We start from the raw sequence: 27,157 nt of genomic DNA on the forward strand, positions 1-27,157 counted from the left end.
GGTCTTACTGCATTGAGCAGTTTAGCGTAATAGGCCGACGAGGAGGTAATGGCGTTGACCGGCCTGTTCATGGTGAGATTAGAGTCTAGGTAGACTCCCAGGGTCTTGACTGTATGGGACACAGCTATGGGTATATTATCAATGGTGAAGGAACAGTAGTTCTTGTCAAGGTGACCCAATTGGGTTGGTGAGCCGATCAGCAGAAGCTCGGTTTTATCGCTGTTGAGGCACAGCCAGTTTTCTGCCATCCATGCTTGGATGGTGCAATAGATGGAATTAAGGATAGTCTTGTCTGTCTCGTAGTTACCCGTAAGGGGAATGAGCACCTGGGTGTCATCAGCATAGTTGGTGTATGAGATGCCCAGGGAGTCAAGAAGGTTGAAGAGGGGCCTAGTGAATAGGTTGTAGAGGGTAGGCGCAATGCAGGAGCCCTGCGGCACTCCACATGTAATGTGACTAGGAGAGGCACACGCTGAGTCTGAGAAGGCTTTCATGGCCCTTTCCTTTAGAAACGAGGTGATCCACTCACAGGCTTTAGGAGAGAAGTTGGCTGCAATGGAGAGGTGATGGGAGCGAGTATTGTGGTCCATGAGGTCAAATGCGGCCGATAGGTCAAGGAGCAGCAGGACGCAGGTTTGCCAGCGTCTCTGATGTCATTCATTTGAATTTTTAAGTCAAGGAGCGCCGTTTTGGTCCCATGTTGTGGTCTGAAGCCAGACTGCCAAAGGCCAAGAAGGCGGTGGTCCTCAAGGAATTTTTGGACTTGCAGGTAGGCAGCTTTGTCCAGAATGTATAGCAGGAAGGGGACAGTAGTGATGGGTCTGTAGTTCCCTGGTGCAGATGGGTCAAGGGATGGCTTTTTGAGGAGCTGTCGTACCCGGGCCTCCTTGAGGTTGGTTGGGACATGGCTAGACTGGAAAGAAGCATTAATGAATGCTGTCAGAAAGGGGGCAAGGGTCGAGCCACAGTCTTTAATGAGCGGAGCAGGGCATACGTCACCCTTACAATTAGAGGGTTTGATGGTTTTTAAAAGAGAGATGACTCTGGATTCGTTCATACCCTTGAAGTTGAATAACGGGGAGGAGTTGATTTTAGTCCCCTTATCCTGGTTACTATTCTGAGAGGCAATTAGGAGAGTGAGGGCCTTTTGGTTGGCTAGGATGTTGGTTTGCAAGGTGTTTAGTTTGTTGAGCATGGCCGATTGGATATTATTGCACCAGTTTTCATCCTTCAGGATGGTAGGTGGCAGGGTGGACAGGGTTTCCAGCTCCCTAAAGATGGCGAAGATTTCTTTGGTGCCTGATTTCGCATTGGCTATCCTAGTGTTGAAGGAGTTGGCTTTAGCAAGGATTATGCCAGATTTGTATTCTTTTGAGATGGTCTTGAAGGCTAGTTTGGTTATGTCATTAGGTTTGGCTTTACAGGCTGTGAGGGCGGCTCGTTTGTTAGTGCGCAGCTGGAGGAGTTCCTGTGAGAACCAGGGATTAGTGTGCTTGTTTTCTTTGTCTTTCCTGAGGGTGAGGGGGGTGATAGAAACAACAGCTTGGGTGATCGCAAGCTTGAAGGCTCTAGCAAGAGTTTCAGGGTCTTGTGAAAAGGGGGCCTGGAGGGCGGGCACTTTGAGGAATCGAGTGATCCTTTCCGCCGTGAGTTGGCGCAAGCTTCTGGTGAAGCCTTGAGGGAGAGGGATGGAGGGGTTAGGAGGCTCTTTAGAAGTGTTGAGGTCAAATTGGATGTAGTGGTGGTCAGACCACGAGATGGGTGTGTTCTCGGTAATAACTACTGGGCAGTTGTGGTGGGTAACCCAATCCAATCCAATCCTTTAGAGTGAGTAGAATTGGAGATGGCTTGCGCAAATCCTGGAGTAGATAAGGCTTTGTTCAAAGTGGCCGTGTGGGTGTCAGTGGGATCATGGAGGCCAAGATTAAGGTCTCCTGTGAGTAAGACTTTGGAGGTCTTTTTGAGGTTGCCTGAGAGAGAGTGAATGAGGGAATCATGGAATTCAGTGATCGGGCCCGGGGTTCAAGAGACAATGTGAAGAGCCAGGGTCACGTTGGGAGAGAGGTTGATTTTGAGTGGGAGGTGGTCGCAGCTGTGACCAAGGTTCCCTTCCGTTCTCCTAATTGCTAGGCTTTCTTTGGCGATGAGATGTTTATAGAGGTCTCCTAAGTGCCTGATCCCTACCATGAGAACTACAATGGCTGCTGCTACACGCCTCGCTTAAGGTGTCATTGCAGTGCTATGGGAGTGACTTTGGCAGGACCTTCCACTGCATGCATACATTTATGAGTTGTTGTTCCCTGATCTATTTGTGCTTCAATTATGTGAGCTACGTCATTACAGACGTCAATTGGGAAGATATCTACATTTGCCTACATGCTTTCATGCTTTTCAATCCAAAATGGCACCTGCATGTGTACCTCAGCGCATGCTGAACCCAGGTTTGCAATGTGCGCAGGGACTTTGAGGGTGTGTTTGAGGCTTCACCATTAACTCAATGTGAGAGTGCGTAGGAAAGCCCTGTTGTGAACGTTCACTCTTGCACTATATTGTTATCCTCACATGTAAGCTCAATTGCCCCCCCCCCCAATCATCTGTATGAGCAGTGCACAGCTCAGACTACATTAATGTAGTAAATTTAATGGATGGTCTGCAGTACTATATTGTTGGTGGCATGCAGTGCCCTGTGTACCTCTCTTTTCATTGTTTGTCTGAATGTGTATTAACTGATATTTGCATTGCACAAGTTTGCTGTGGTTACTTGGTCATTTGTCCTGTGTCCTCTGACTCAAGGAACCCATGAGCTTTTCCGTCCATCTGATACAAAAAACGAAGTTTATTCCTTTTGTAGTTTTTGGACCTGCCACATTTCCTTGGTTATACTTTGCATTCTGGTACTTGTTGTATTTTTCAAATCTCAATATTGAAAGCTTTAATCTGTTATCAATTGGAAACACTCCATGGATAAGCTCCCTATCTTTGCACAGGGCTTCACTGCTTCCCTGCTACGTGTGTGCTTTATACATCCTGTGCATTCATACTAAACAACCTGGTACTACCATTTATTTATTTTTGTACTCAACTAAATATAGTATTTGAAATGAACGTATTATAACTGTAACATACAGCAACTGAACGCCTTTATTATATTTAATGTTCCCATCAAGAGGCATTACAGGGCAAATTAAGTCCAATAGTGAGTAAAAAGGTTCCAGCCCTGACTAGGTTCCTATCATTTTACTTAAATTATATTTTGTGATCTGGGGCCCCACTCCTTCAAGCTAATAAGATCTTCGGTGAAAACAGGATCCCTGATTCCTACATACGTGTTAAATCTATTCTAGCTTTCAACACGCAGTGAAAAGGCCAATAGTTCTGGCGCTTGAACTTGTTTATTGCAATTTATCATTTTAGGTAAGAATGCAACAAATACTCGGGCTCGAATTAGCTAGTAATTCCAAAAATATCTTCAAATTAGTGCTAGCAGAAAAGTAGCATTTGGTAGTAGACATTGTAGAAATACAACTCTTCACCGCAATGTACAGATGTTGTTCTACAGTGTGTATTATTAAACTTACTTGTAAGCAAACACTATTGAAATTCTACAGTAAATACAGTGAACTAGAGTGGCAGAGGTGTGCGTAAAGATGCTTCCAAGACACTTCAGGCAAGTGTACTTTAAGTCCTTTCTTCCGTCACAATGTAGGTCCAAGATAGTTGCAGGTCAGGAACCTACTGGCTCCCACCACCCAGGCTACATCTCTCTAACTGCCAGTGGTGGAACAACTGCAACATAGCATTATCACATTCACAAATACACATTCTGTCATTCAGTCAGTCGCTCTGGCCTCACACATTCCACACCTGCATCTCTCCATCCATACAATAAAGCATAGGCACAGCACACCTCCCTTCCTTACCAAACCCACACGTCATCTTTGCATTCAATCACACACACTCATTCCACTTCAAGTGTTCTGTTGACAAAGAATCTGAATTTGCAGGAAAAAAACCTGACCATCATTCGACCCCATGCAGGCTTCCAAGGGCAAGTAAAGCAAAATAGAGCTAAATGACCTCAACCACTATCCCGGAAGAGAACGCCCCTCAAACAACCATACGCATCCTCCAAACTATGCAATGGAATTACATGAAGAACCTGCCACACAATTTGTACCGACAACTGTGCATACAGATTCAAACATGCACACTCTGAGAGCATGCTTCCACAAGTATACTTACAAATCCAACCGCACCCACAGATGGACAAAGGCTCACAACTCCACATCCAAACCCGTGCACAACAAGACAATGCTTCCACAAACTCCATCCACATCCATAACCACAAGCACTCGGTACACGGCAGAATACAAGGATACGCCGCACCAACAATTTAGTGAGTGCATGCCTGCACACAAAGAAGTGAGGCTTCACTATAATGCTTCCAAAACACAACAGGTGCGTGCCTTAACCCATAGATTTCACTTTAAACACAGCATATATGGCAAGCACATCCCTGCCCGCCACAATAACCGTTACACCCACCACATTTGGCAATGGGTCTTGTAAATGGTGCTTGGTCCTTTATCGGGCTTGTATTCTTTCAGGATGGCGGCGTTCCGCTGGTTGCTGACCATCCTGAAAGAATAGCAGCCCTTTAAAGGACCAAACACCGTTTACAAGACCCACCCTTTAATATGGATACTTAGAAAGGAACTAAAGGAGGGAAACCCTGGCACGAACCTACTAATAATTGAAGAAATCGATGTTAAACCCTCAATGCTGGGACTCTGTGGAAACTCGATTAACCAGCACTACAAGGAACAAAGGGATAGTAATCCTTGGAATCAAACTCTATAATCTTAAGAGTGGCAAGAAATCCCATAGAAATACTGTTCCTATACTTTGACCCCTAATTGCTGATACCAGAATGTACAATTGTGTATGCAAACTTCTATGCATGAATAACATGAGATGAATTTTTTTGAGAAAGATTGGACAAATGCATTTGTGTTACAATTAGGAAGGATTGTACTATTTGAATTATACTAATGATATTATACCATTGACATCATTACTGTGACTGTGCATTGAGAAAGCCTGTGGAAGGGCGAAACAATTGCACATGCCTCCAAATGGAGTATGTTGGGACTTCGTAAATAATTGGCACTTTGTAAATAGTGTAAACTCACTTTGGTTTACAACCAATAAAATAATACATTTAAATTTCACTATTTGGGACTTACTACTTTAACCAAAGAGCCAGGTGCAAACAACCCAACACACCCAAGTTGTGCACTCAATTAAATACTGAAGACCTTTCTGAGTACAATAAAACATTAAAAAATCATCTTCATATGCCAACCGTATCATTTTTAAATAAGAGATTTTGGGTGGTACAAATGAAGTCGGATCCAAATCGTCACCTATATCAGACATATACACGTTAAAAAGACAGGGCGCTAAAAGGCAACCCTGTCTGACTCCCTTAAACAGTGAGATTTTGGGAGAAAGGGCCCCATTGCGATTTTAACATAACCTGCATATTCAACTAATTATATAAACCAGAAATCAGATGAAGGAGCCCAGAAGTGATTCCCCAATTTTTCTGTTTGGTCCATAAAAGATCTCTGTCTGCTTCATCAAATGTGGCTGAGAGATCAATTGTTGCTACAAAAATAGATTAATATTTTTTAGACCATACCATAGCCTGTACACATTTGGACATAAAACCAATTAGGTAAGTTCCCATGTGCTCTCTAAAACCAGTCTGCCATTTCATTATTCTCCCCGATTATTTTATCGATGATTCTAGGTGCCCCACAAGCAAGGTCACAAATACCCTGCTATTGGCATATAATATTGCAAGTGCCCTGTAATTAGTAGGATCAGATCTTGAGCCCTTCTTCTAAATCAGTACAATATAGACGGTGGACCATGATTTCATAAAAATATGTGAGTCCACCACCCCCTTGAAGAAAATAGCCAATATAGAGACTCAGACAACTGAATTACCTTGACATAGTACATTTGACAATTTATTGGGACCAGAAGCAGAAGATGTACTGATCTTCTTCTGCGCTTCTAATATGTTATCGTATCCTAGATCCAGTTTCCAATCTTTATTATTTGCTGCTAAATCAAAATACTTCACACATTCAGACAATTCAAGCCGGGCAAACAATGGTTCAAAATGGGAGACCCAGGCTTTCTCTGAAACTGAATTTAATTGCTGGGCAGGCTGGAAAAAATCCATATCAGTAATCAGGCTCCAAAGAGCTTGCAGATTTTTACTACACAGGGCCAAAAGCATCCACTCGGCATTCCTTTGACTCCTAATAACCCTATTCCTCTTCAGCCACTTCTTAAAGGCAGGCTTTATCTTTTTGGTCATACAGTACTTTTTTGAGAGATCCGAGCCCCCCTTTAGTTTTATACCCTTAATCTGTGCTCTTAAGTCTTTTTTTCTAGCAGCAATTTTCCACATCGTAGGAATGCAAATAATTCTTCACACTATGAATTTTCTTAGGAAAAGGAACAACCATGGAAAGTTTTAGGGTGTCTTCCATAAAGTTATCAACGTTTTCCACAGAGTAGGTTTTATATTTCCAATCGAAAGAAGATTCACTGAGACACAAGGCCAGAGCAGTGGCGGCTGGTGACTTTGAAAGATGGTGGGCCGTAAATTTAGCCGGGCTTAATTTGGAATCAAGCGAGCGCAACGAGCGAGCCCGACCCACATCAAGTGGGTGCGAGGGGGGGGGGTCTCCTCCGTGAACATTTTGGAAAAATGGCTTACAAAATGTGCAATCTACTGTCCAAACCCACACAAACATGACCTAAAAAGCATTAGGTTTTAAGTACTAATGATGGTACATTATTCGTAAGTGCGATGGTGTATTTTACAGCAGCTTGTTTTGAGAATAGGCGGTACTATGTTGTACGAATAAAGATATTCATCATATGATACATTTCTGTTAAGAAGTTGGTTTCTGGGTGATAAATGAATGGGCCTGACATGGCAAAATGGCAAACCAGCTCCAGGGGGTGACAGCAACCAGTAATGTTATAACAGACTTCTTGAGCTCGCTGAGCAGTTTAACGAAAATTACTTTAAGTCGATACCCTCCCTCTTGTGCATCAAACACGAAGAAATTGAAAGACTATCTGAAGTGAAGTGGCAACACCACTAAAATGTTTGAAGTTGAGGCCAGTCGGCAATCTGGAACCCGTTTGTTACCTGATAACTATGTTTTCAGATAACAAACAGGGTTTCCAGTTTGCCGCACAACACAGCTTCACACTAAGCAGAACACAAAGCTAAGGCCTGGTGAGGAGTAGATGAACAAATAAATGGCAAGAATGCCGTGACTAGTGGCATTTATCATGGGGCTGGGTGACTTAACCCGAGTTAAAACAGTACCTTATAATTGCATTGTGTTGTTGCAAAAAAATGCAAAGGAAGCTTTCAAACAGAAGGATCGGCAAGAAGACCAGGCCAGTCCTGACTGACCGCATTGGATTGGAAAAACTAAATCAGTCACACACACTTGTTTCAACCGGGCCACAACAAGACTTGAGCATGCATCAGTGTCCCATACTAATGGCACTGGTGCCTGCTGCTAACTTATTAAAGCAGCCCGGCAGAGATGGCCCTTGATTAACTAACTGGTCACAAAATGGGCCATTGTGCGCTCCATTCAGAGTGGGACACCACCATCACAGTATTGAGTGGTTTACTGTTCCCTTCCACAGAGACAAAAGGCTCAAAAGGCAATCTGTGAATGCCCACGCCTCCCCGCTGTGTGGCCATTTACAGATGTTAATGGCACTGCGGTGGCCCAACTACATTAGCTTCAGGCCCCACTTGTTAGACAATCCTGGCTACGCCTCTGAATGCAGCACAGGTTTTCTATATGTGCTCCCCACGGACGCAAGAGCCTTCAAAGGCTGTTTCATTTGATCGTTACTTAACCTTTCTAACGTATCCAATCTCACAGCCTACTCTACTCCTCCTCCCCATCTTCTGGCTGTTACCTTATCCCGTTGGTCCGCTGCTCCCAAAGCACTTGAAGAAACCTGAGGTTAGCATTAAGTGGTATAATAAACCCCCAAAACCCATACCAGTAAGCACCCTCTATTACTCGGTGCAGAGCTCCCAGAGAATTACATTTCTCAGAATGCACTCATGTCTCCATGAACATACACGCCCAGAGACCACAAGAGAACTGCCCGACCCAAAATTCATCATTCAGGGCAGAATCTCACCATGACTGCATTTCCATGCATTGTTTTTGCTCAAGCACACTATAACCAACCAGCAGCTTCAAGGCGCATTAGATAAAACACTGAAAACAGACGTTTTAAATATATATGCAAATTGTTGTCGTTTATGATAACAGTTAACAGCTTTGATGCAGAATGCAAGTGAGTACAGTCTGTACCCTAATCTGAAAGTGGGGAGTTTATCAGAGGGGGGCATTTTAGGTTTTCACAATATTTCATGACTATAGCTTTTGTCCAACCCACGGAGGAGCATCCCCCTGGGTCTCATCTAGTGGAAAGCTTAGGTTTTCAAAACAGATGGGGGAGGTTGTGTGAGGGGCTGTTACCCTTATTGTTGTCATGTTGTATGAACTTCGGAATCTGCAACAGCCCCAGCCTGCAGCAGGAGGTTGCCCTAGCTCTGCTTCTGATGTCTTGTCTAGCCCTGTCAAACCCTGTGGCACTGACCATCCACTACATCAATAACTGGCCTAAGGTGGGGAAGGGTCCCACAGACCTCCTTCATTGGGCTGCATCGAACAGCCTGCCTTGACCTATAGGCCTGTCTTCATCGATGCTTGCTCCCTAACTTGGAATCATTTTCATAACATGGCTTCTACATGTTGGTGGTGTTAACCTGGGCCGAAATATCAACGTTTTCATAAATGAACAGTATAAGGTGATCAAGTGAAAACAAGGATGGAAATGAATTCTGATTGGAAGAGGAAAGATTTGGGTGAGAATGGGAGGCTGAGGGTGAGAAGCTAGCAGGGGGTGGGAGGGGCAGTAAGAAAAGGGGAAGAGGTGGAGTGGGAAGTGAGTGACACAAGGTATCTGAGGGGAGAGAAGGGTGTGCTGCGAAAGCAGCATGTGAAAAGGTGGAGTGAAAGGAGAGAGAAAGAGAGAGCACATTAAATAAAAGGTAGTGTTGTAAAGGGTGACAAAAGGAAAAAAGGAGGTGAGGCAGGGGTGTGTGGGATGCATGGCCCAGTGGAATAAAAGGGTGGAAATTGGAAGCGAGAGGGGAAATCGCAGGGCCAAAATGTGTGATGCAAGGATGCTGAGGAAATGAAAGAGAACAGTCATGGTGAGCATAAAGGGATGGGATGGGGAGAAGGCACATTAATCAGTCCCAAGTCATTTTCCACCTCCAGAGCAAGATCAATGTTGCAATATTGAAGTTTGCAGTCAAATAAACATGATTGGCTCTAAGTCACCTTTCAATGAAGGCGGCACTCGGCAGACCTGGAGAACAGAGGTTGGCAGAGTGGCAATACTGCTTGCATGCATAAAGCAAAAAACACACTTTCCTTGACAAAAACATGGCACAACTGCAGCAGATAGATGGTGTGTGTGAGAAGTATTCCAGGATTTAAATAGGTGCGCATTCCCTCGCAGGCCACGTTAATTAAAGAAGAGTGCATAGGCCAGCGTTTGCCACTGCCAGCATATAAAGGGAGCAGTGCAGGGTCTAGAGCATACAAATGCTTGACAACCCATCTGCCACACTGTCGGTGGTGGGCAAAGCACATTATCCTTGTACCGTCCGTGTTATAGGACCGTCGAACCAACACTGGAAAGCAGAGCGGTACAGAGGTACAAGGACCTTACTAGTCCAGGCAGCTATTTCGACACTCTTTGGATTTCTGTGACTGTCTCAGACAGGGAAAGACGGCCGAGACAGTGTCGAAATAGAAAACCGGGTTGTCCAGGTTGCCTGGCACCAGCGGGGCTCCAGGAAGGGATGGAATGGGAGGTAAGGCCACGTACTGCATGATGGACCAAGTAGTCTTTCAGCCGCACGGTATAGGCCGGTGGAGCAGCACAATATTAAACTTCACTTTCTTTACTTACCGTTCGGTTGGGGCTGGGGAGTTGTTGGAAGGGACTCTCAAGTTAAGCAAGGCCGCATTGCCCACGTGGCTGAGTGAGGCTCCTCTTTACTCTGCTGCGTGGAACCTAGGTGGCCAACGGCCCCTTGGCTGAGGGCTCCACTCTGTCTGCGTGTGCAACTACAAGTGAAGTAAGGCACCTTCACCTATCACCCCACCGACACTCATCATAACGGATTGTCATTGGCTGGCAAACCGCCAATGACAATCCCGTACATTTGGAGTGTTACTATGCACAGAGAGCGAAGAATCCACAGTACGCTGTTTTCACACAAATTATATTGGCGGGGCCACAGCTCTAGCGCCCCTCCAGCTCTGTGCAGCATTACTATCAAAAACTGTGTTCATTGGGATGCGCCCCTCTGTGTGTGTTTGTGATCAGAAGATTCAGGCCCAGGGCTGCATTGCACGATTATTTATTTATTTAGTCTACATTGTCCACGCCGTGCTACGGCAGCGTAACAAAAGGAATACATTTAAACATGATTAAACTGTTGTCTCTGTACTCCCTGAGGCTGGGAGGGCTGTGCCCCAGCACCCTGAATAAGCAGCCGCCACTGGGCCAGGGTATCATTAAGCCCAATTTGCCTTACTCATATTCCAGGTTACTCTGCTCCCAGAAGGGTTAATAATGAGATCAGATGGTCCTCTCTCACAGTCATTCCTAACTTGAAGTACAAACTCTACAGACAATGTACAATTATCACTCCACTCGGTCTTATCAATGCAAAGACATTTACAATTGTCAAAGAGACAACTTCCCACGAAGATATATATAATCATTGGCAGGACTAAGAGTCCCATATTATCATGTATAGTTACCAGGTATATCACCAGGAATTGCACGATTAAGCATGCATACCACTAAACCTCCTAAACCTTTAAAAATGTGCCATCCATGTATTGTTTAGCATGCTTCTTTTCCCCAGTAAAATATTCATATCTGTGCAAGTAGTATTTAAATCACCTGATAGGATGACTTGATCACTTACAAATGTGGTGATCCACTCATTCACACACAATACAATTTGATCTGTGAAATAATCGAGGTTAGCAATTTCAAGGTGCCAATACACATTTAGAATGAATATATCTAAGATTGTGGACTCCCCAGTTACCTTAACATGAGTAGCTAAAGCACCGGTCGTAACATTTATACTTTCTAATATCATCAAGTCCTTGATGGACTTCACAAGGGTTAGCAAACCACCATATGGATGGCCATGACAGCCTCTTTTAGCAGGATGGAGACATGGCCATCAAAGGATGGAGCTTTTAATAACCAGGTCTCTTGCAATGAGATCAAACAATGGGCCTCATTACAAAGTAGGCGGCCGCGGAATGAACGGTGCCGGTAAGGGACCGGCACCTTTCATTCCGGGCCGCCCCATTACGAGGTCTGTAGCGGGTCCCGTTCTGGACGCCTGGCCAGACCAGACGTGCAGAGCGGGACCGGCTAGCAGTCCAGGATGCTAACAACGGGCCCGTCATTAATGGGCCCGTTGTTAGCATCGTCCCCATTCCCATTGAGCCCTATAAGGGCTCAAATGTGAATGGGGATGTACCGGGTCCCTCGAAAGGGAATTACCGGGCACTCCAAGGTCAGAATGGCTCGGTAAATCCCCTTTTGCGGTACCCGGACCCAGTACCCTGTACCCGGTTTGGTGGTAGCCTTGGCATGGCTACCTCCAAACTCTTAATGAGGCCCAATGTTTCTTAAAAATAAGACCCACACTCATTGGTGGATTGCTCATTTGAATTGTGTGTTTAAAAGTGCTTACTGCCCTCAGTTTTTATTTTAGTCACATTTTACTTTATCAGTCCATTAACGATTTTAGATGATATTTTTGTCGTTTTTAAAGAGATTTGAATTATAGTGTGTTTAGCTGTTGTATATTTGTATCTTTTGTGTGTGTCACCTTGTTGAGCCAATGTGCATTTCTTGTCCTGATTCGAATCGCTTCATTTATTTCTGCTTCCTGTAACGTTTTGCCGAGTCTAAGACCATCGAGATTCGAATCCGTGTTGTTACGCGCTGTACACTGAGGAACCATTATTCCCGGTGTGTTTGTCATTTTTGAGACCTATTTCTTACAGGTAAGACGCATCAGCGCGGGCACGTCAGCGCAAACCGGTCTTCGCAAGCCAGTCTGTGCCAGCCTATGGCGCTCTGTGGTGTCTGTCGTCTGTCTCTCCCCTCTTTGGGAAAGTTTAATTCATGACAATTTTGCAGGTACTCGCCTCGATTGAGGCTGCAAAGGCTATACTATCATGTGATAACGCAGGTGCTAGCTCACGCCTAATGGGTGCTCACAGCTCTGCTATACCTGGCAGAGGCTTTGCTTTTAGCAGTAGTGGGTACATAAATGACGTATGAAGACACAGTGGTTAAAGAGGATTGTGCTTTAGTCGTTCCTTTTAAGGAATCTAATCTGCAGACTTGTCCGGAGGGATGGGAGTGCCATCTGTTTTTGCTGGTGACCAGTCTTTAATGGGTTTGGGCACAATAGTGTAGGAGAGAAGTGAAATACATAATGGTCTGAATGCTCAGAATGCTGATACATTGCAGCACGAGGGTGACTGTAATGTGTTTGGGACTGTAAAGATTGGTGTGCATATACCCTCTTATCCAGATAGCAGGAAAGGGTGCTCAGAAAGAAGTAATAACGTGTGCTTGAAACTAGTTATTGAATACTAGGTCACTACTTAAACATGCGCTAGACAGATTAGAGGATTAGTGGGAAGAGGGGCCGGGATGGGTTTTATCTTTAAATCCAAGGTGGATGTCTAAGAGGTAGATTCGTTAGGTATTGAAGGGATTGAAATAAGACATATGAAGATAAGAACGGATGCTGAAACCACCTTTAATATGGTCTTGGTGTATAGACCTCCCGCTCCTATAACAGACTTCACTGTACAATGTTGTAATCTTTTATTACCCATCCTGAAACCAAATACCATGGCTGTGGTCCTTAGAGATGTTAACTTTTGGCTTGGTTCTCTAGCCACTACTTTGGAAGATTCATTAAACAACCTGGGCTTTGAGCAACTTGTCAAAATACCCACACATACTAAAGGTAATACACTGGACTGGGTTGCCGTGCACAATATTAAAAAAACTAATTTAGTGGACTCCTCTTGCCCATGGTCAAATCACTTGTTTAATCAATTTGCAGTAGTCTGGGAGAAACCCATAAGAAATAAGGTAATGAAAGAAATCTGTGTTACAGTGAGAAATTTAAAGAAACTGACCCCAGAAGCTTTGAAGCCTTGGTTACTGCCTATGGTTCGGGATGCTACTAATCTGGAGGCGGCCGAGGATATTGCCAGTGCTTATCTGCAGTCCATGCAGGAAGCCATAAACACTGTAGCTCCATCTAAAACTAAGTTGGCTACTGAGAGAAAAGGCAATGATTGGTTTACCTTTGAACTACAAAAATTAAAAGCTTCTAAAAATAAATGCTTTTATGCATGGGGATCCTCTCAGGATATTCCTAGCAAGGAAGCATATAGGAAGGCCACAAAGGAATCCAAACTAGCAGTTATTGCAGTGAAAAAAAGTATGTTCAATGACAGTATAGTTAATTCGCAATCAGAGGCTAAAGAACGTTTTTAAATATGGAGGGAATTAGGAACCCCTTATCAGAGGAATTCTGATATGGTGGTAAAAGATGCTGAATGGTGTACACTGATCCAAGATGCTATGCTTGGGAAGGTGCCCAGATAAAAAAAGAATATCGAGGTTAATAAGAAGATGATTGGACTGACTGGTAACATTGATGAACTTATGGTACCCTTGCAAAATATGAACGATAGCTCAATTCAATTTCATTTCTATTTCTGAAATTGAGCTAAATAAGATTATTGATCATCTTAAACCGATCAGCTGTAAACGAGATCCTTGCCTGGCAATGGTTATAAAGGCACGCTCTCCTATCTTGATTGGCACTTTGTGTAAATTTGTGACTGCATCCTTTGCAGAAAACTGTGTTCCAGCCAGGCCTAAGAGTACATGGAGTGCATGGATCACACTGCTATTAAAGAAGCCAGGTTTATGCCCAAGTATTGCTGCTAATTACCGGCCAATTACTCATGCACCATTTCTTCTTAAAATGTTAGATCGTGTGGCTTACATTCAAATCTCAGCATTCTTGAATGAACACAGGATTTTAACTAAATGGCAGTCAGGTTTTAGGCAGGGGCATCATAACTTGAAATTAAGACTGTTACATGCTGCTGGATCTTTCTGCAGTTTTTGTCCTGGTTGACCACGCCTTGTTGGTCACCAGGTTAAAAGAAGAAGCCTATTTATCGGACAACGCTGCCCTTGGGATTGCTTCCTTTTTGAGTGACAGATGGTGTCAGGTTTGCAGTAAGGAAACAGAAGCCCAACCGGTACTGTTGGTTTATGGCGTGCATGGTTTAGGGGGCATGTTTGTCTCCTTCTTTATATAATGTCTTCACAGTTGGAAAACATTGTTTTTTTTAATCAATTATGCAGATTACACTCGATGTGCCATCCCTTTATCTGGTATACAAATAGATGACGAAAGAAACATCAACAAAGTGTATGATCTAATACAAACATGGATGATAGGAAATGGCTTTGCACTTAATAAAGACAAAAAAGAGTTGATGGTAGTAGGGACTGAGAGTAAAATAAGAAGGCCGGGCACAGGATATAGTCACTTTTCAGTGGCAGGGTGTGATATTGAGATGAAGAAGAAAGTGAAAACTCTATTGATTGTCCTTGATCAGAATCTGAACATGCAAGCTCAAGTAAGCAGTCTGGTTTCATCCTCGGTCTATTACACAAAGTTGCTAGCCCAACTTCAGCCATACATATCTCAAGCAAACTTGAGACAGTGGCAAGGGCCATTGTAGGGTCATAAATGGACTACTGTAGTAGTCTACTGGTACGGATATCGAAATCAGACTGTAACAGACTACAGCTTATTCAGAATAGTGCAGTAAGAGTTGTTAATGGACTCAAAAGGAGACATCATGACTCAGATGCAAGGGGCAATCTGCACTGGCTTCCAGTTGAGGCAAGGATTCACTACCGTCTGTTACTGATTATCCATAAATGTGTTATGGGGTCCAGCACGCTTTACCTGAGTGAGGTTCTGATTTAATAAATTGAGTGTAAGGACTCTTAGGTCTAACAATACATACCAGCTAAAGACGCCAGCCTGTAAATCAACTAGGGCCATGAACTGTGCATTTGTTATGACTGCGCCAAGGGCTTGGAATGCCATTCCACCAGACCTAAGAGAACTAAGTTCAACAGCGATGTTTAGAAAGAAGTTGAAGACCTTCTTGTTTAGTAAGGACCGATTCTTATGAGAGGGTGGCTTTTGTGCCCCCGTCCAGTTGAGCTAGGTATAGTGGCTCCCATCCTGATTTTGTTTCAGTTCTAATATTTTTGTTTTTTGTTCTGTGTGTGCCATTTACGCCACCTCAGGGACCATGGTGCACGTTATAAATGTATTAAAGTAAATTCAAGTAAACACTCCTATTGGTAAATAAATGGCTAGTTCCATGAGAGTTCCACAATAAAAATCTCAAACTCCTTTCAGGAATAAATTGGCTACAATGAACATGCTGATTGCCCTTGATTAATGTACCATAATGCTTCTGAGAGCCAGGACCAATGCCTCATGGATTCATCAACCTGGGGCCTATTCTGAACCACTTCAATCTCGTGAGCATGACCTTCACCTTGATTCAGAGAGACAACGATCTCCTTAAGTAATGGTTGGCCTCTCATTCCATTTTATGATATGATAAAACATGTATAATGCGCCTGTACACAAGTGTTTCTAGGCGCGACAAGACAAGGGAGCCCTTGTGTCATGCAGATCATGCAAATGTGACAACACCAAGTGGAGGGGGAAAGGAGAAGGGGAAAGTGTCAGGGAGAGGGAAGAAGTGCAATCAGGACAGCAGTGCTCTGAGTAAGTGCAGCCAGGGCAGCATGGCTTTTGGTAAATGCAAGGAGGCAGGGGACTGCAGAGATTACAGTTACAGCCCCTAAATGCGCTGTAGGTTCGGGCGCAGTGCAGGGGAGACTGGTCGTAGAGGAGCCTGGTACCCAGTAAGACTCTTATGGTAGCCAGGCCACCAGACGGTGCAGCAGTCAGGTAGGTCAGCAGGGGAGAGAGAAAAAGCAGAGGAGAAAAGGAAAGTCTTGAGCTGCTTCTGGAACTTCAGGTGGTCCGGCTCAAGTTGGAGCGGGGCAGGTAGGCCATTCCAGACAGAGGCGCCTCCAGAGGAGAGGGATCGACTACCATAGCAGTAAGCCAAACCAAATGGCAGGATGTAGAAACATGTGATCAAACATCCATGAGCCATGTAACTTTGGGATATAGTCCTGTTAATTCAGTGCTGCCACCATAATAGTCGGAGAGTAGCCAATATCCAGCGGGTGCTGGAACGACCTACACTTAGACCCTCCAGTTTGTTTCAGAATTTATCAAAACACATTGCTAAGACTTATTTCCAATGATTTAAACATCAAACGAGACCTAGAGAATGCAAAGCATTTTGTAGATGGCTGACTTACCAGACAATCGCTTTCTCTGGGCCCAGTACACCCTGAAGCACATTGAGTGTGGCAGCAGTCATTCGGCATTCTTCCCCTACAACGTCCTGAGCACTGCTGGGCACAGATCAGCTTTGTATCTGAAGAAAAGCAAGAATTAAGAGTGGACACACAGGTTCAGATGTTCAGATGTCCTGTAACATGAACAACACAAACACTTTATAGATATTATTGAGACCTGACCCCTGCATAGAAGACACAGATGACATTGCAATGAGCAATCATGTTATGTTATAGTGAATGTGTATAGCGCCTTATGTACCATTGGTATGATCTCAAAGCGCTGTTGGTTGAATGGCCTCAGGTATCGTGGTCTATATCAGGTAAGAGAGTAATGTAGCGTATAGTGCTTGGGTGCACAGGTATGTGTGCAGCCGGTGCGGATTGCATGCGTTGGCTCTGTTCTAGAGCTAAGTGTAGTGCGGTGGATGTGAGAGGTCAGGGTTAAGTGCGCAGCATGGAGGATGGTCATCTAGTCTGCGTTCTGGCTGTTGTGGGGCATGTGCAAAAGATTATGTGCGCTGATACACCGATTATTTTGTGGGGTATAGCTGCATTCTACAAGGCTGTTGAGGTGTTATATGAGCAATGTAGGTAGCAATGTAGGTATGTGTGCAGCTATGCCGAATTGATCGAGGGGTGTAGCTGTGTACTATTGTTTGTTGGTATAAAAAGGAGGGTGAGCATAATGGCAGGAATTAGTGTATGTGGTTACCGGTGGGTGGTATCCTTATATGGGATGGTTACTGACCACTGAGCTCGGGGGAGTCTGCGCTGGGGGATAATGGTAATGGGTTTCACTCTAGAGTTGGCTTCCGGTTCATTTATTGAATTTTAGGCTTGGTTGGTGGGTGCTTCGTGGGTTATATATGATTAGCCAAGCGTAGTTGCTTCTGTCATGCCAGTACAGGGTTGAATAGTTATTGTTCCTGGGTAGAGGACGCCTCCATTGATACTATAGCAACAGCAATACATTGGAGGCTGAGATTGGTGCGTGTAGTTTTAGCTGCAAAAGGTACGACATTTATCAGTCTCCGGGCTGATTTCTGTGGCCTGACTGCCCTCGTTTTTTGGGGTGAGAGAGTTAATTTATTAGTTAGTGGTATTCCATGGCTAATGTTTCAGGTTAGTGCTTGTTCTTGTTCTCAATAGACTTTGGTCATTGGCGGTTGGATTATGGCCTTTCAGCGGATCATTCATGGATTTGTAAAGAGTCATGTTTTTACTGCTTTACGGAAGGCCATGTAATCCTGAGTGTGATGGATATGGGTGGTAGCGAATTCCATACGGTTGATGCCAAGGTTGAGAAGGCTGTCCCTCCCGGTCTAGCTGAGTTGGAGGCTGGGATCATTAGTAGGAGGGCCGTGGTTGACCTCAGGGTGCATGATGGGCGGTAGCGTATGGTGTTCTCTTGGAGGTATTTTGGGCCAGACTTGTTCACTGCTCAGTGTGTGATGCATAGGATTTTGAAAGTGGCCCTTCGACTAATGGGAAGCCAGTGGTGGGTGTGGGGAGCAGGTAAGAAGTGGTCTCTTCGTCCCAGAGCAAGCACAAGTTTAGCAGCCACGTTTTGGACTCTTTGGAGTTTGTTGAGTTGGTATGACGGCGCGCCCAGATACCTTAATGACAGAACTGAACTGGTGGTGTTGACTAGAGTGGGGAAGTGAGCTTCTGATGGCTGAGGTCACAGCAATCCCATCATTTATGGTCATGTATTCCTCTTATGGTATCCACTGTAACAGAGAATACATGATGGTGTGTATGCTCTGCGCTCTATCACAAATCTACATTTTCATCAACATTATGTATTTACCTAAATATCATGTGCTCAAGTTCCTCCTTTTGAAAGGGAAGTGATTTGACTTCCGTGAAACTGGTCATATACAAGGCTACATTTCGGAATGTGCAGTTTATATTTACAGATGTTATGCATATAGATTTTGGGAGTCAGGTATAGTTTATAAAATATTCATAGTGCATGTTCAAGGATAGACACCTAACGTATTATGCACAATGTTATGAGTGGGGATTGTCTGTTTTTTGAGTAGTGGATTTTACCCATGGTGAATAAAACTAGAAAAAATTGGAACTGGAATCCTGTCTGAGCTGACTTTTTCTGGGTTAAAATCTGTATATCATCTATATAAGTACCTACACATATGCAGCGACTCGGTTCCTTAAGTGCACTTCTACGTATGCACTGAAATCAGTGTGCCTCCAGAAAGTGACCATATACATTCCGCATAATGCATGGTGTGCCCTGGTCCGTGGGTAGGAGACGGTTGGAGCCCTTGAGAAGAAGGAGAGATTTACGTGGGATATATGCACATTACTCAGAATGAATCAAGTGGCAGATGCAATTAGGTTTGGAGGGGGTCTATGGGTCGAGCTTTTCATGGCCACAGCTGGGGGGGCATTGAGGACGTTTGGGAGATTCACTGTTGCCCTGATCTCTGCACGAATGGAATATTGCATGACAAGGAGGGTCCAGAGGCATATATATGGTGAAGAGTTGACTGGCACTTGTGGCATGAAGAGTGTTCATTTACTGATAGTTTGTTCCATGGGCACTGCTGTGCACGGGGTGTAGGGGGTGTAGAGAATACACAGACATCACCCTGATCAATACTGACATAAGACTTCTGCCTGAACCCGGTATGATGTATCCAGAGACCGATGGAGTGTAAGGCATGAAAGGAAGACTGGTAGCAGCACAGGCTTATTGGGCGCCTCATAGGCCCACATTTTATCTTCATTCAATTGTGCCAGATCTGTATTGTGAGCAGGGCTCGTGTCATAAGCATTGAGACTAATGGACAGGAAAGGGAAGGAATTTAGACTCTAACGCGATACAAATGTAGAATTGTTCTTGGCATGTCACAGGTAGACAGGAAAGGAGCACCTATGGAGTGTTGTGTACAAGCGTTTCTCAATGGCGATATGTCAACATTAGAAGGTAGACATCTCACTGACTGCATTTATTTATTTATTTGGATTTATCAAGCGCCCAGCGGCCAAGAGGCATTATGGCTCACTTATTGCATTGTAATTATGAGTTAGTGCAATATATGGCGTCTAGTGGAACCCATGTTTATCAGAATCCAATGAATACCTCTGGTAGCACAAATGCATATATAGCGAAAGGTTATCTATTCAGTGTGATTATAATATAGACATATTTGCAGTGAAATAAAAATGTATATTATTGGCATGCACCTTATATAGAGCTGTATGATACGAGTACTAGATGTACATGTTTAAACATAATTGTGGCGTTCACATGCATTAGAATGTGAATCATTCCATTTGAATTGAAGTGCCTCTGGAGGGCATTATTTCTATTCTAAGGCCCTTACCAACAGACAGCTTCGCAGGAGAGGAGTGCTCTGAACCTTTCACGATGTGAATTGTTTGGCAGTGAAAGGAAAAATATCGGAGTACGACGATTAATGATGACGGAACTATGCTGAAACTTACAATTCTGGCAGTTTTCTGGGCCCGCTCCCCAGCAGGATCCATGTGGACAACTTGAATGGCACTTTGGACCTAGAGTAGAAACAATGAGATCAGACTTAAAGGCAAATGGGACGAATCTCCTGCCATACAACAAAAAAAAGAGACAGTCATCCTTTTAATGTAGACAGATGTTACTTTAGTGACAGGAGTTACTAGAGATAATTGATTACTTTCACACTGTTAAAAGAACATGTCCATTCAGATAATATTTGGCCCATTTACAAAAAAGGCCCATTGCATGTAGATTAATTATGGTTGGAGATGTAACAGCACTCTGAAGTGGCATGCCATACATTGTGCCATGGTGCAAGGACCCAATACAGAGATTCATCCCTGAATGAATAAACGTACCTCAATATTGTGCCCATTTTAGTGTATGCTCAGAAGTTGAAGTAGCATACACTACATTGTCCCTTTATAACATATTATATACACATTTAAATAATGTTTTTATTGATTCCCATTCTTTGGTGCAAATTAAATAAATGCACTCGTCTCTGGGTGCACGCTTTCAAGCTATTTCAGCCAATAACAAAGGCGAGCGGCAAAATCCACATTCTCTTCCTGAGTCTCGTTCTCTAAGGGCCTGCCTCCCACACAAGGCTCCGCTCGCTCCTGGTGCCCTCATCCTCCGTGCACCGCTGATGGTCTCTCTGGATCCGCCTCTCTGACTGCTTGTGGCTTAGGCTGGTCACCATACACACCTTGCCCACATCTCAAGACCCACCTCTTGTCTCTACTCCTCAACCTCATAACGATCCCCCACGCCTCCTGACTCGCTAGACGCTGTACGCCCCTCTCCTCCCTTCCACCCTGTACAGCTGCACCCCTGGCTATTCTCTTGTTACCTCTGAAAAGCGCTCTGTTGCTTCTCGAATCTAGGTCACCCCTCAGTAGCTACCACCATTCACCCTGACAGTCTCTTTGGAGCCTCATCTCATACCAATGTTGGCGCCCCTTTGCACTCCTTTTCTGATGACAGTCATTATGTAAGACCCCTCCAATGGCTGCAGTGGAACCCTTCCCTATGCACCACGCGCAGTGTCTGGATCCTCTTCCCACAACAATTGCCGATGGTACCATTCCTCTTAATCACTACCCTGTCGCTGGTCTCTGCGGGTTCTTCTCCAGCACCTCTAATTAACCTCTCACTCCACCGCCTCTCCCTTCCTTGAAAGAGCAAACCACCTTCAATGCTCCTATCTCCCTAGAGCAGAAATCTGAAACCTTTGGCTCGACCTTTTTCTTGGACTACAACTTTCATTGGGCAGAGGCAGCATTGTCAAGTGTGAGGACTCAATGGGAATCGTAGGCCAAAACCTCAGGATATCTCCAGTTTGCAGGCACTTGCTCTAGAGGAACTCTAAACCCAATCTCACATCTCCCCAAAATCAACATGCCAGAAGATAATGGCTTGGAAGGCAAACTCTATAAAGCATTTAAATCATGTTCACTTCCTACCTGAATGATGGTCATTCAAGCTGCACACCAATATCATATGTCACTAACCTTGTGCTGGACCAACATAATTGTATTCCAGAAACATATGAAGACCTTACATTACATGAATCTTTTCATCCACATTTCCTCCTTAGTATCGCTGGGAAATGATGTGCTAAAATCATGCTAATCCTGTCATTGTACTATCCTGCCACACTCAAACAGCATGGATGCATTGCGCCACACACTCCAGCCAATCATGCTAGTTTCGCCATTGAATTTCTTGATCATGCCTAAACAAAACCTTTTTTTGATCAAACTTCAGTGATCATTTATGAAGAGAAGTCCTCCGACCAGGTCAGGTGGTAGTAAATGTGAACTGGCATCACTTAACACAAACACAAGTATGTGTTATATCAACAGAAACCAGCCCCCTGTCTTAACAAGACTCTAGCCAGAATGCACTGAGAACAGTGCAAGACAGCGGGCCTACTTTGACCGTCACTTTTTTGCACTGTTCCTGGAACATGGTTCCATCCTATTAAAAAAATAAATCTCCCAAATAACCTGGATTTTGTAATGATTCCAGCATTGCCCGCAGATTGTGGGTAGTATGGCTTCATTATCTTAGGATCCCTCTTTCACTTTAGGCGACAGTCGACCAGGTCACAAAACAATTTCCTGACTTCTGTTCAGGGCCTATATTGCAGGTAGAAAAAAACGGAGGTACTTGCAGGGAACCTGCCAGTATAACATCTCTTCTGGCCAGGTAATATGCTGGTATTTATTTTAAGCATAAGTGAAACTGAATTTAACAATACTTCATTAATCTTGTTTTTATGAATTCTACTGGTCTTAAGACAATTAACTGTAGATATACACATTGTAGTGTTTCTGTGTTACTGCATAGAGAACCCGGGGAAAAGACTCCTACGACTCTTCTCTGCATCCACTTGGATGGGTAAGCCCGGGCAATATGTTGGTGCTACACAATCAGCCTGGCATTCCAGATTATCCCCAGCCTCTCCCGCCAGTCAGCATTTCTGCACATATGATCTAAATGAATGGGGGCAGGGTGAATCAGTGCCCGGATAAATTGGCACCTAGTACTACTCCTGCACTTTTAACAGGACTGTGGGGCCTAATTTGTGCCGGTTCTTGCTAGGGCTGAGCCCTAGGACTTATATTTCAGCATCAGCACGTATTATCTCTGTCCCATTGTCATGACTAGAATCGGCTTTGTTCGTTTCCTTGCAGAGTCAACTTGACTTTAATAACAAGAGTGTGATAACACAATGATACATGCATTAGTCTTGTTTAGAAGCACTTACAATAGTATTGCATGTTTGCCTTTTGAACTGGCATTGGTAGGGGTGCTAGTGGGCAGGTCCAATGGATGGTGCAGCTAACTTAAGTGTGCAGTGAAATATTTAAGCCACTTATTTATTTACAAGTTAAGTACTGAGGACTGCCAAGACCTACGTTGGGTGACTTATGGGACTTCCTTGAACATATCTCAGGGAAAAGGACACAAAGAAATGAATAACAAAGGTAGGGACATACATTTTTAAAAGCATTACACTGTCTCCATGTTTAACATTTTCTTAAACCAGCAAGGTTTTCTTTGGACACACACACATAGAATCAGAGATAGCGTTTGCAAGATCAAATCTTAACGTTGAGGGTTCAGATTCCCCCTTGTTACCAGGATTGTTACCAGCATATCAATACATAGGGGTTCTTGATTTTTGCCATTGACTCCTTTATGTGTTGTGAAGCGACTTGGCCCAGCCATATGCATTCTAAATTATGTTTTCATTCTGAGTTACCTTTCTTAAATGCTTGTTTTTTCTTATTCTTTTACAAGTGGTTCTAACAATTCTGCCAACACTTTTGTGGGCACCTGCCACTAAGCATGGGCGAGTAAATTCAACTGAAGCCGACTCACCTGAATTTTGACAGTATTCGGGTTTGGATAGTTTAATTAAACAGATCTGGATGACAGTTTTAGATTAAGCTCAAGACAATTCATTCTAATGAAATGTTGATGTAAATATTGAACAGACCGTTTCCTGCCAGAACGTGTTCAAAGAAAACAAAGTATTAAGTTAATGGAATAGATCAGAAATTCAGAACCTTCCTGCCATGGATGCACAAATAAATTAAATGACTAACGTTTTTTTAACTGTAGAATCCAAAATTATCTCAAGTTTTGCAGCTGACAAAGCATGTAATCCTTTTTAAGACTTATGGCTTCATTACGAGTTTGACAGTATTTTGATATTTTGGAAAGTTATTGTGATTTATATCACCAAACTCGATATCCGTTACCAGCGCACAGACTCACAAAGCTACTGCAGGATTCTGAGTTGTGGCCCCATTTTTGGAGTCCATAGTACTCCATGAAGAATTTTAGCCAAATTACTGCACTGTAAATGTGATGATTTTTGGCAGTAAAGTGCCAGATTCTCCTCCAGCTTTTTTCTGGCGGTAAAGCCTCCACTTTACCTCCAAATGTATAATTCAGTTTAGCGGGACACACAGCAATAATGTTGTTACTGACAAAAAAAGTGGCAGTAACAGAATTGCCACCGCTTTTTTCCCCACACCACCAAACTTGTAATGAGACCCTAGAGCCTGGTGGCATGGCTACAGCCAGCCTCGTAATGAGGCCCATAGTACGGTGGTGCAGTAATGCGGAAGGAACAAAATTACCATTGCATTACCGCAATTTTTACCCGCACCGCCATACTTCTAATGATGCCTCTAGTACCAAATTCACAAAAAGTAATGCAAATAAAATATGTGAAGAGGATGCATTTTGTTATTTGCATTAGAAATTGACAATTCACCTATTATTGTTGTATGTGTAAAAAAAAAGGAAAAAGTAGATTTAGTCCTGTTTGAGGGATAGTAATGTAAAGGGCTTAACAGTTGCAACACTGCTATTTCACAATAAATGAAGGGTCATAAGTGACCCTGTCGTGCATCACAATTTCCTTGCACCTGTTCAAGGCACAGGGGAATGTGTTTGTTTTCTGCATATTTTAATGTGCATCCTATTTCGGGATGAACTCTAAAATGTGTGAACTGCCCCTTCATTTGTACCATGGTTCTAACTGGATGACAAAGGGAATCTGAATGTACTTACCTGTTATGCTCACATTCAAAGGAATTTAATAAATAGGGCGCATCATTTTGTGGGTGCAAGTGTTAAGATACAACTTTGACAATAGGCTTTTTACTGCAAATATGTGTTTTCCCCAGACATAGACTGTATAATGTTGAAATGGTACCTGACTAAATGGTATTCATCTAAGGAATGTCAGAGTCTACATCATGAATGCTTGACATGTGACTGACTCTGTCTCAGCGCTACTGGAATTTCTACGGTCATTGATATGCAGCCATGAACTCTCCCTGTTATTACATACATCTCAGGAGTCCTCACGGAAGCAAACCCAGCAGGAGGACTCGTCATGCACCCCTAAGGCATGACTGACTCTTCCCCAGCCCTACAGCCTTTTCAGAGGTCACATTGTTTCAATAATAGACAACAAATATAACCCCTGAATAATGAAAAGCAAACTGAGGCATACCTGACCTGTTGCTGCTTCTGCCTGTCTGACTTGCACATCTACAATTCCCCACTTCAACTTTACTAATTTGACCAACATCTCAAGGATGAAAGCCTACGTTCTTCTTACACAGATGCAAACCTGGTATCTGCAGGTTACAGATAGACATTTGAAGTAAGTGCATGAATCTAATGAGATATATTTCCGAAGATTTAAATGTGCTGTCCTACCAATATGACATGCACAGGGACAGGGGAATTCATTTCCTTTAGCTAATCCGCTCACCCACTATCCCTTTAACCCTCCTTTTCCCTTGCCATCTTTGTCATATTTCCTTAAGACTTTTAACCTGACCAAACTTCTCCCAAACTTCCCTTAAGATTCATGGCTCTTAAGAGAGATTTGGGCTAGAAGGAAAATCAACAGGAACTCACAAACCTAACTAAATCTCACTGGGAGATTCCTAGCAGCCGCAGATCACTTTTGAGACAGTTCCATCTAGGTTTACCTGACACACGTGTTTTAGTTTTCATCTATCGATACAGAGCTTACATGTATAGGTTGAACAGATGTTTGAAAAGTGAAACAATGTATGCTGGATCTGAAGAGGTTGTAGTGGGGATGTTTTAAGTGCCTATTACACTTTCAGACAATTGCTCTGTGTGCTCTTGTTAACTCTTCTTTTAGGAACAATTATGTCCCCACTTCGCTCAAAGACACTTGTGTAACCCCACTTTTAAAAAGCCTCCCTTGGATGCAACTGACCCATTCAATTACAGGCTGATTACTAACACAAGCATTTTCCTCAAGCTTCTCCATTATCTTGCATATAAACAAATGCAGATTTATATTGATTGAGACAGTCTTTTGGAGTTACATCATTCTGGTTACCGGAAGTCACATGGAAATGAAACAGCTATCTGTGATCTTCAGTCTGTCTTTCTTCAGCTGTTAGATCGTCGCAAAGCAGGTCTTCATCTTTTTCTTAACCTATTGGCCGCCTTTGATCTTGTCGATTTTGAGATCATGGGCAATATTTATTTAATTCAATATTTGTTGAGCGCCACACATCCGAAGGCCTCGGAGTGCTATGGGACAAAGGACAGGACATGAAACAAAAACAAACAGCACCTGTCACCTCCGGAAGGCTTAATCTATCCCCTTGTTGAAAAGATATGTTTTAAGATCCTTTTTGAATTTCGAGAGGGACGGCTACACTTGCAATGCAATCAGCAGTTAATTGCATGCCATAGGTGCACATGCATCGAAACTTGTGGCTCCATATCTTGACAGCTTGAATCGAGGTTGAATGAGGGGTATACCCTCATTGGAATGTAAGACTCTTCCAGGAGCTTTGATGTGTATCCGGTCCTTCAGATAGTGCTGGGCAGATTCAGCCACACATTTCTTTGTTAATTTTACAACATTATTTTTAGTACAGTGTTGTACCGGTAGCCAATGGAGGTCTCCCCGCAATGCAGTGACATGTTCGCCTCTCTTCAGGCCGTGAATCATTCTGAAAGCCCCATTTTATATGGCCTGTAACTTCTTTATATTACTTGTAGCAGTGCCAGCAAGTAAACTGTACAGTCGTCCAACCGTGAATTGATCAGAGCCATAGCCAAGACCGCTCTGTTTACTATGCTGAGGTTCAGACAGATTTGGAGCAGTAACTTATTTATATATGTACAAGACGACCTAATAGAGTTTACATGTTTGGAAAAGGACAGTAGGGTGTGAAAGTAGACTCCTTGAAGTCTTCATATGGGGTGCAACTTGAATATCACAACCAGCAATATTAAAAGGAGAGTAGCTCGCATGCATTTATTTTAGTCTGGACCCAGAAACTACAAGAAAGAGAT

The 27,157-nt window shown here is 43.5% G+C and overlaps 1 protein-coding gene across 1 annotated transcript in view; it reads right to left on the bottom strand.

Annotated features, from left to right (window-relative positions):
- Positions 1 to 27,157, bottom strand: part of EGFR (epidermal growth factor receptor) — an 810,606-nt gene that overhangs the window by 182,363 nt on the left and 601,086 nt on the right. The window contains exons 5-6 of the mRNA XM_069648296.1: positions 20,239 to 20,307; positions 16,723 to 16,841 (exon numbers count right to left, since the gene is read on the bottom strand). Of these exons, the coding sequence (XP_069504397.1) occupies positions 16,723 to 16,841; positions 20,239 to 20,307 (188 nt within the window). The remainder of the gene's footprint in view (positions 1 to 16,722; positions 16,842 to 20,238; positions 20,308 to 27,157) is intronic.

Source organism: Ambystoma mexicanum, chromosome 2q (genome assembly GCF_040938575.1).
Source record: "Ambystoma mexicanum isolate Mex_15411 chromosome 2q, UKY_AmexF1_1, whole genome shotgun sequence".
In the NCBI taxonomy this organism is placed as follows: Eukaryota; Metazoa; Chordata; class Amphibia; order Caudata; family Ambystomatidae; genus Ambystoma; species Ambystoma mexicanum.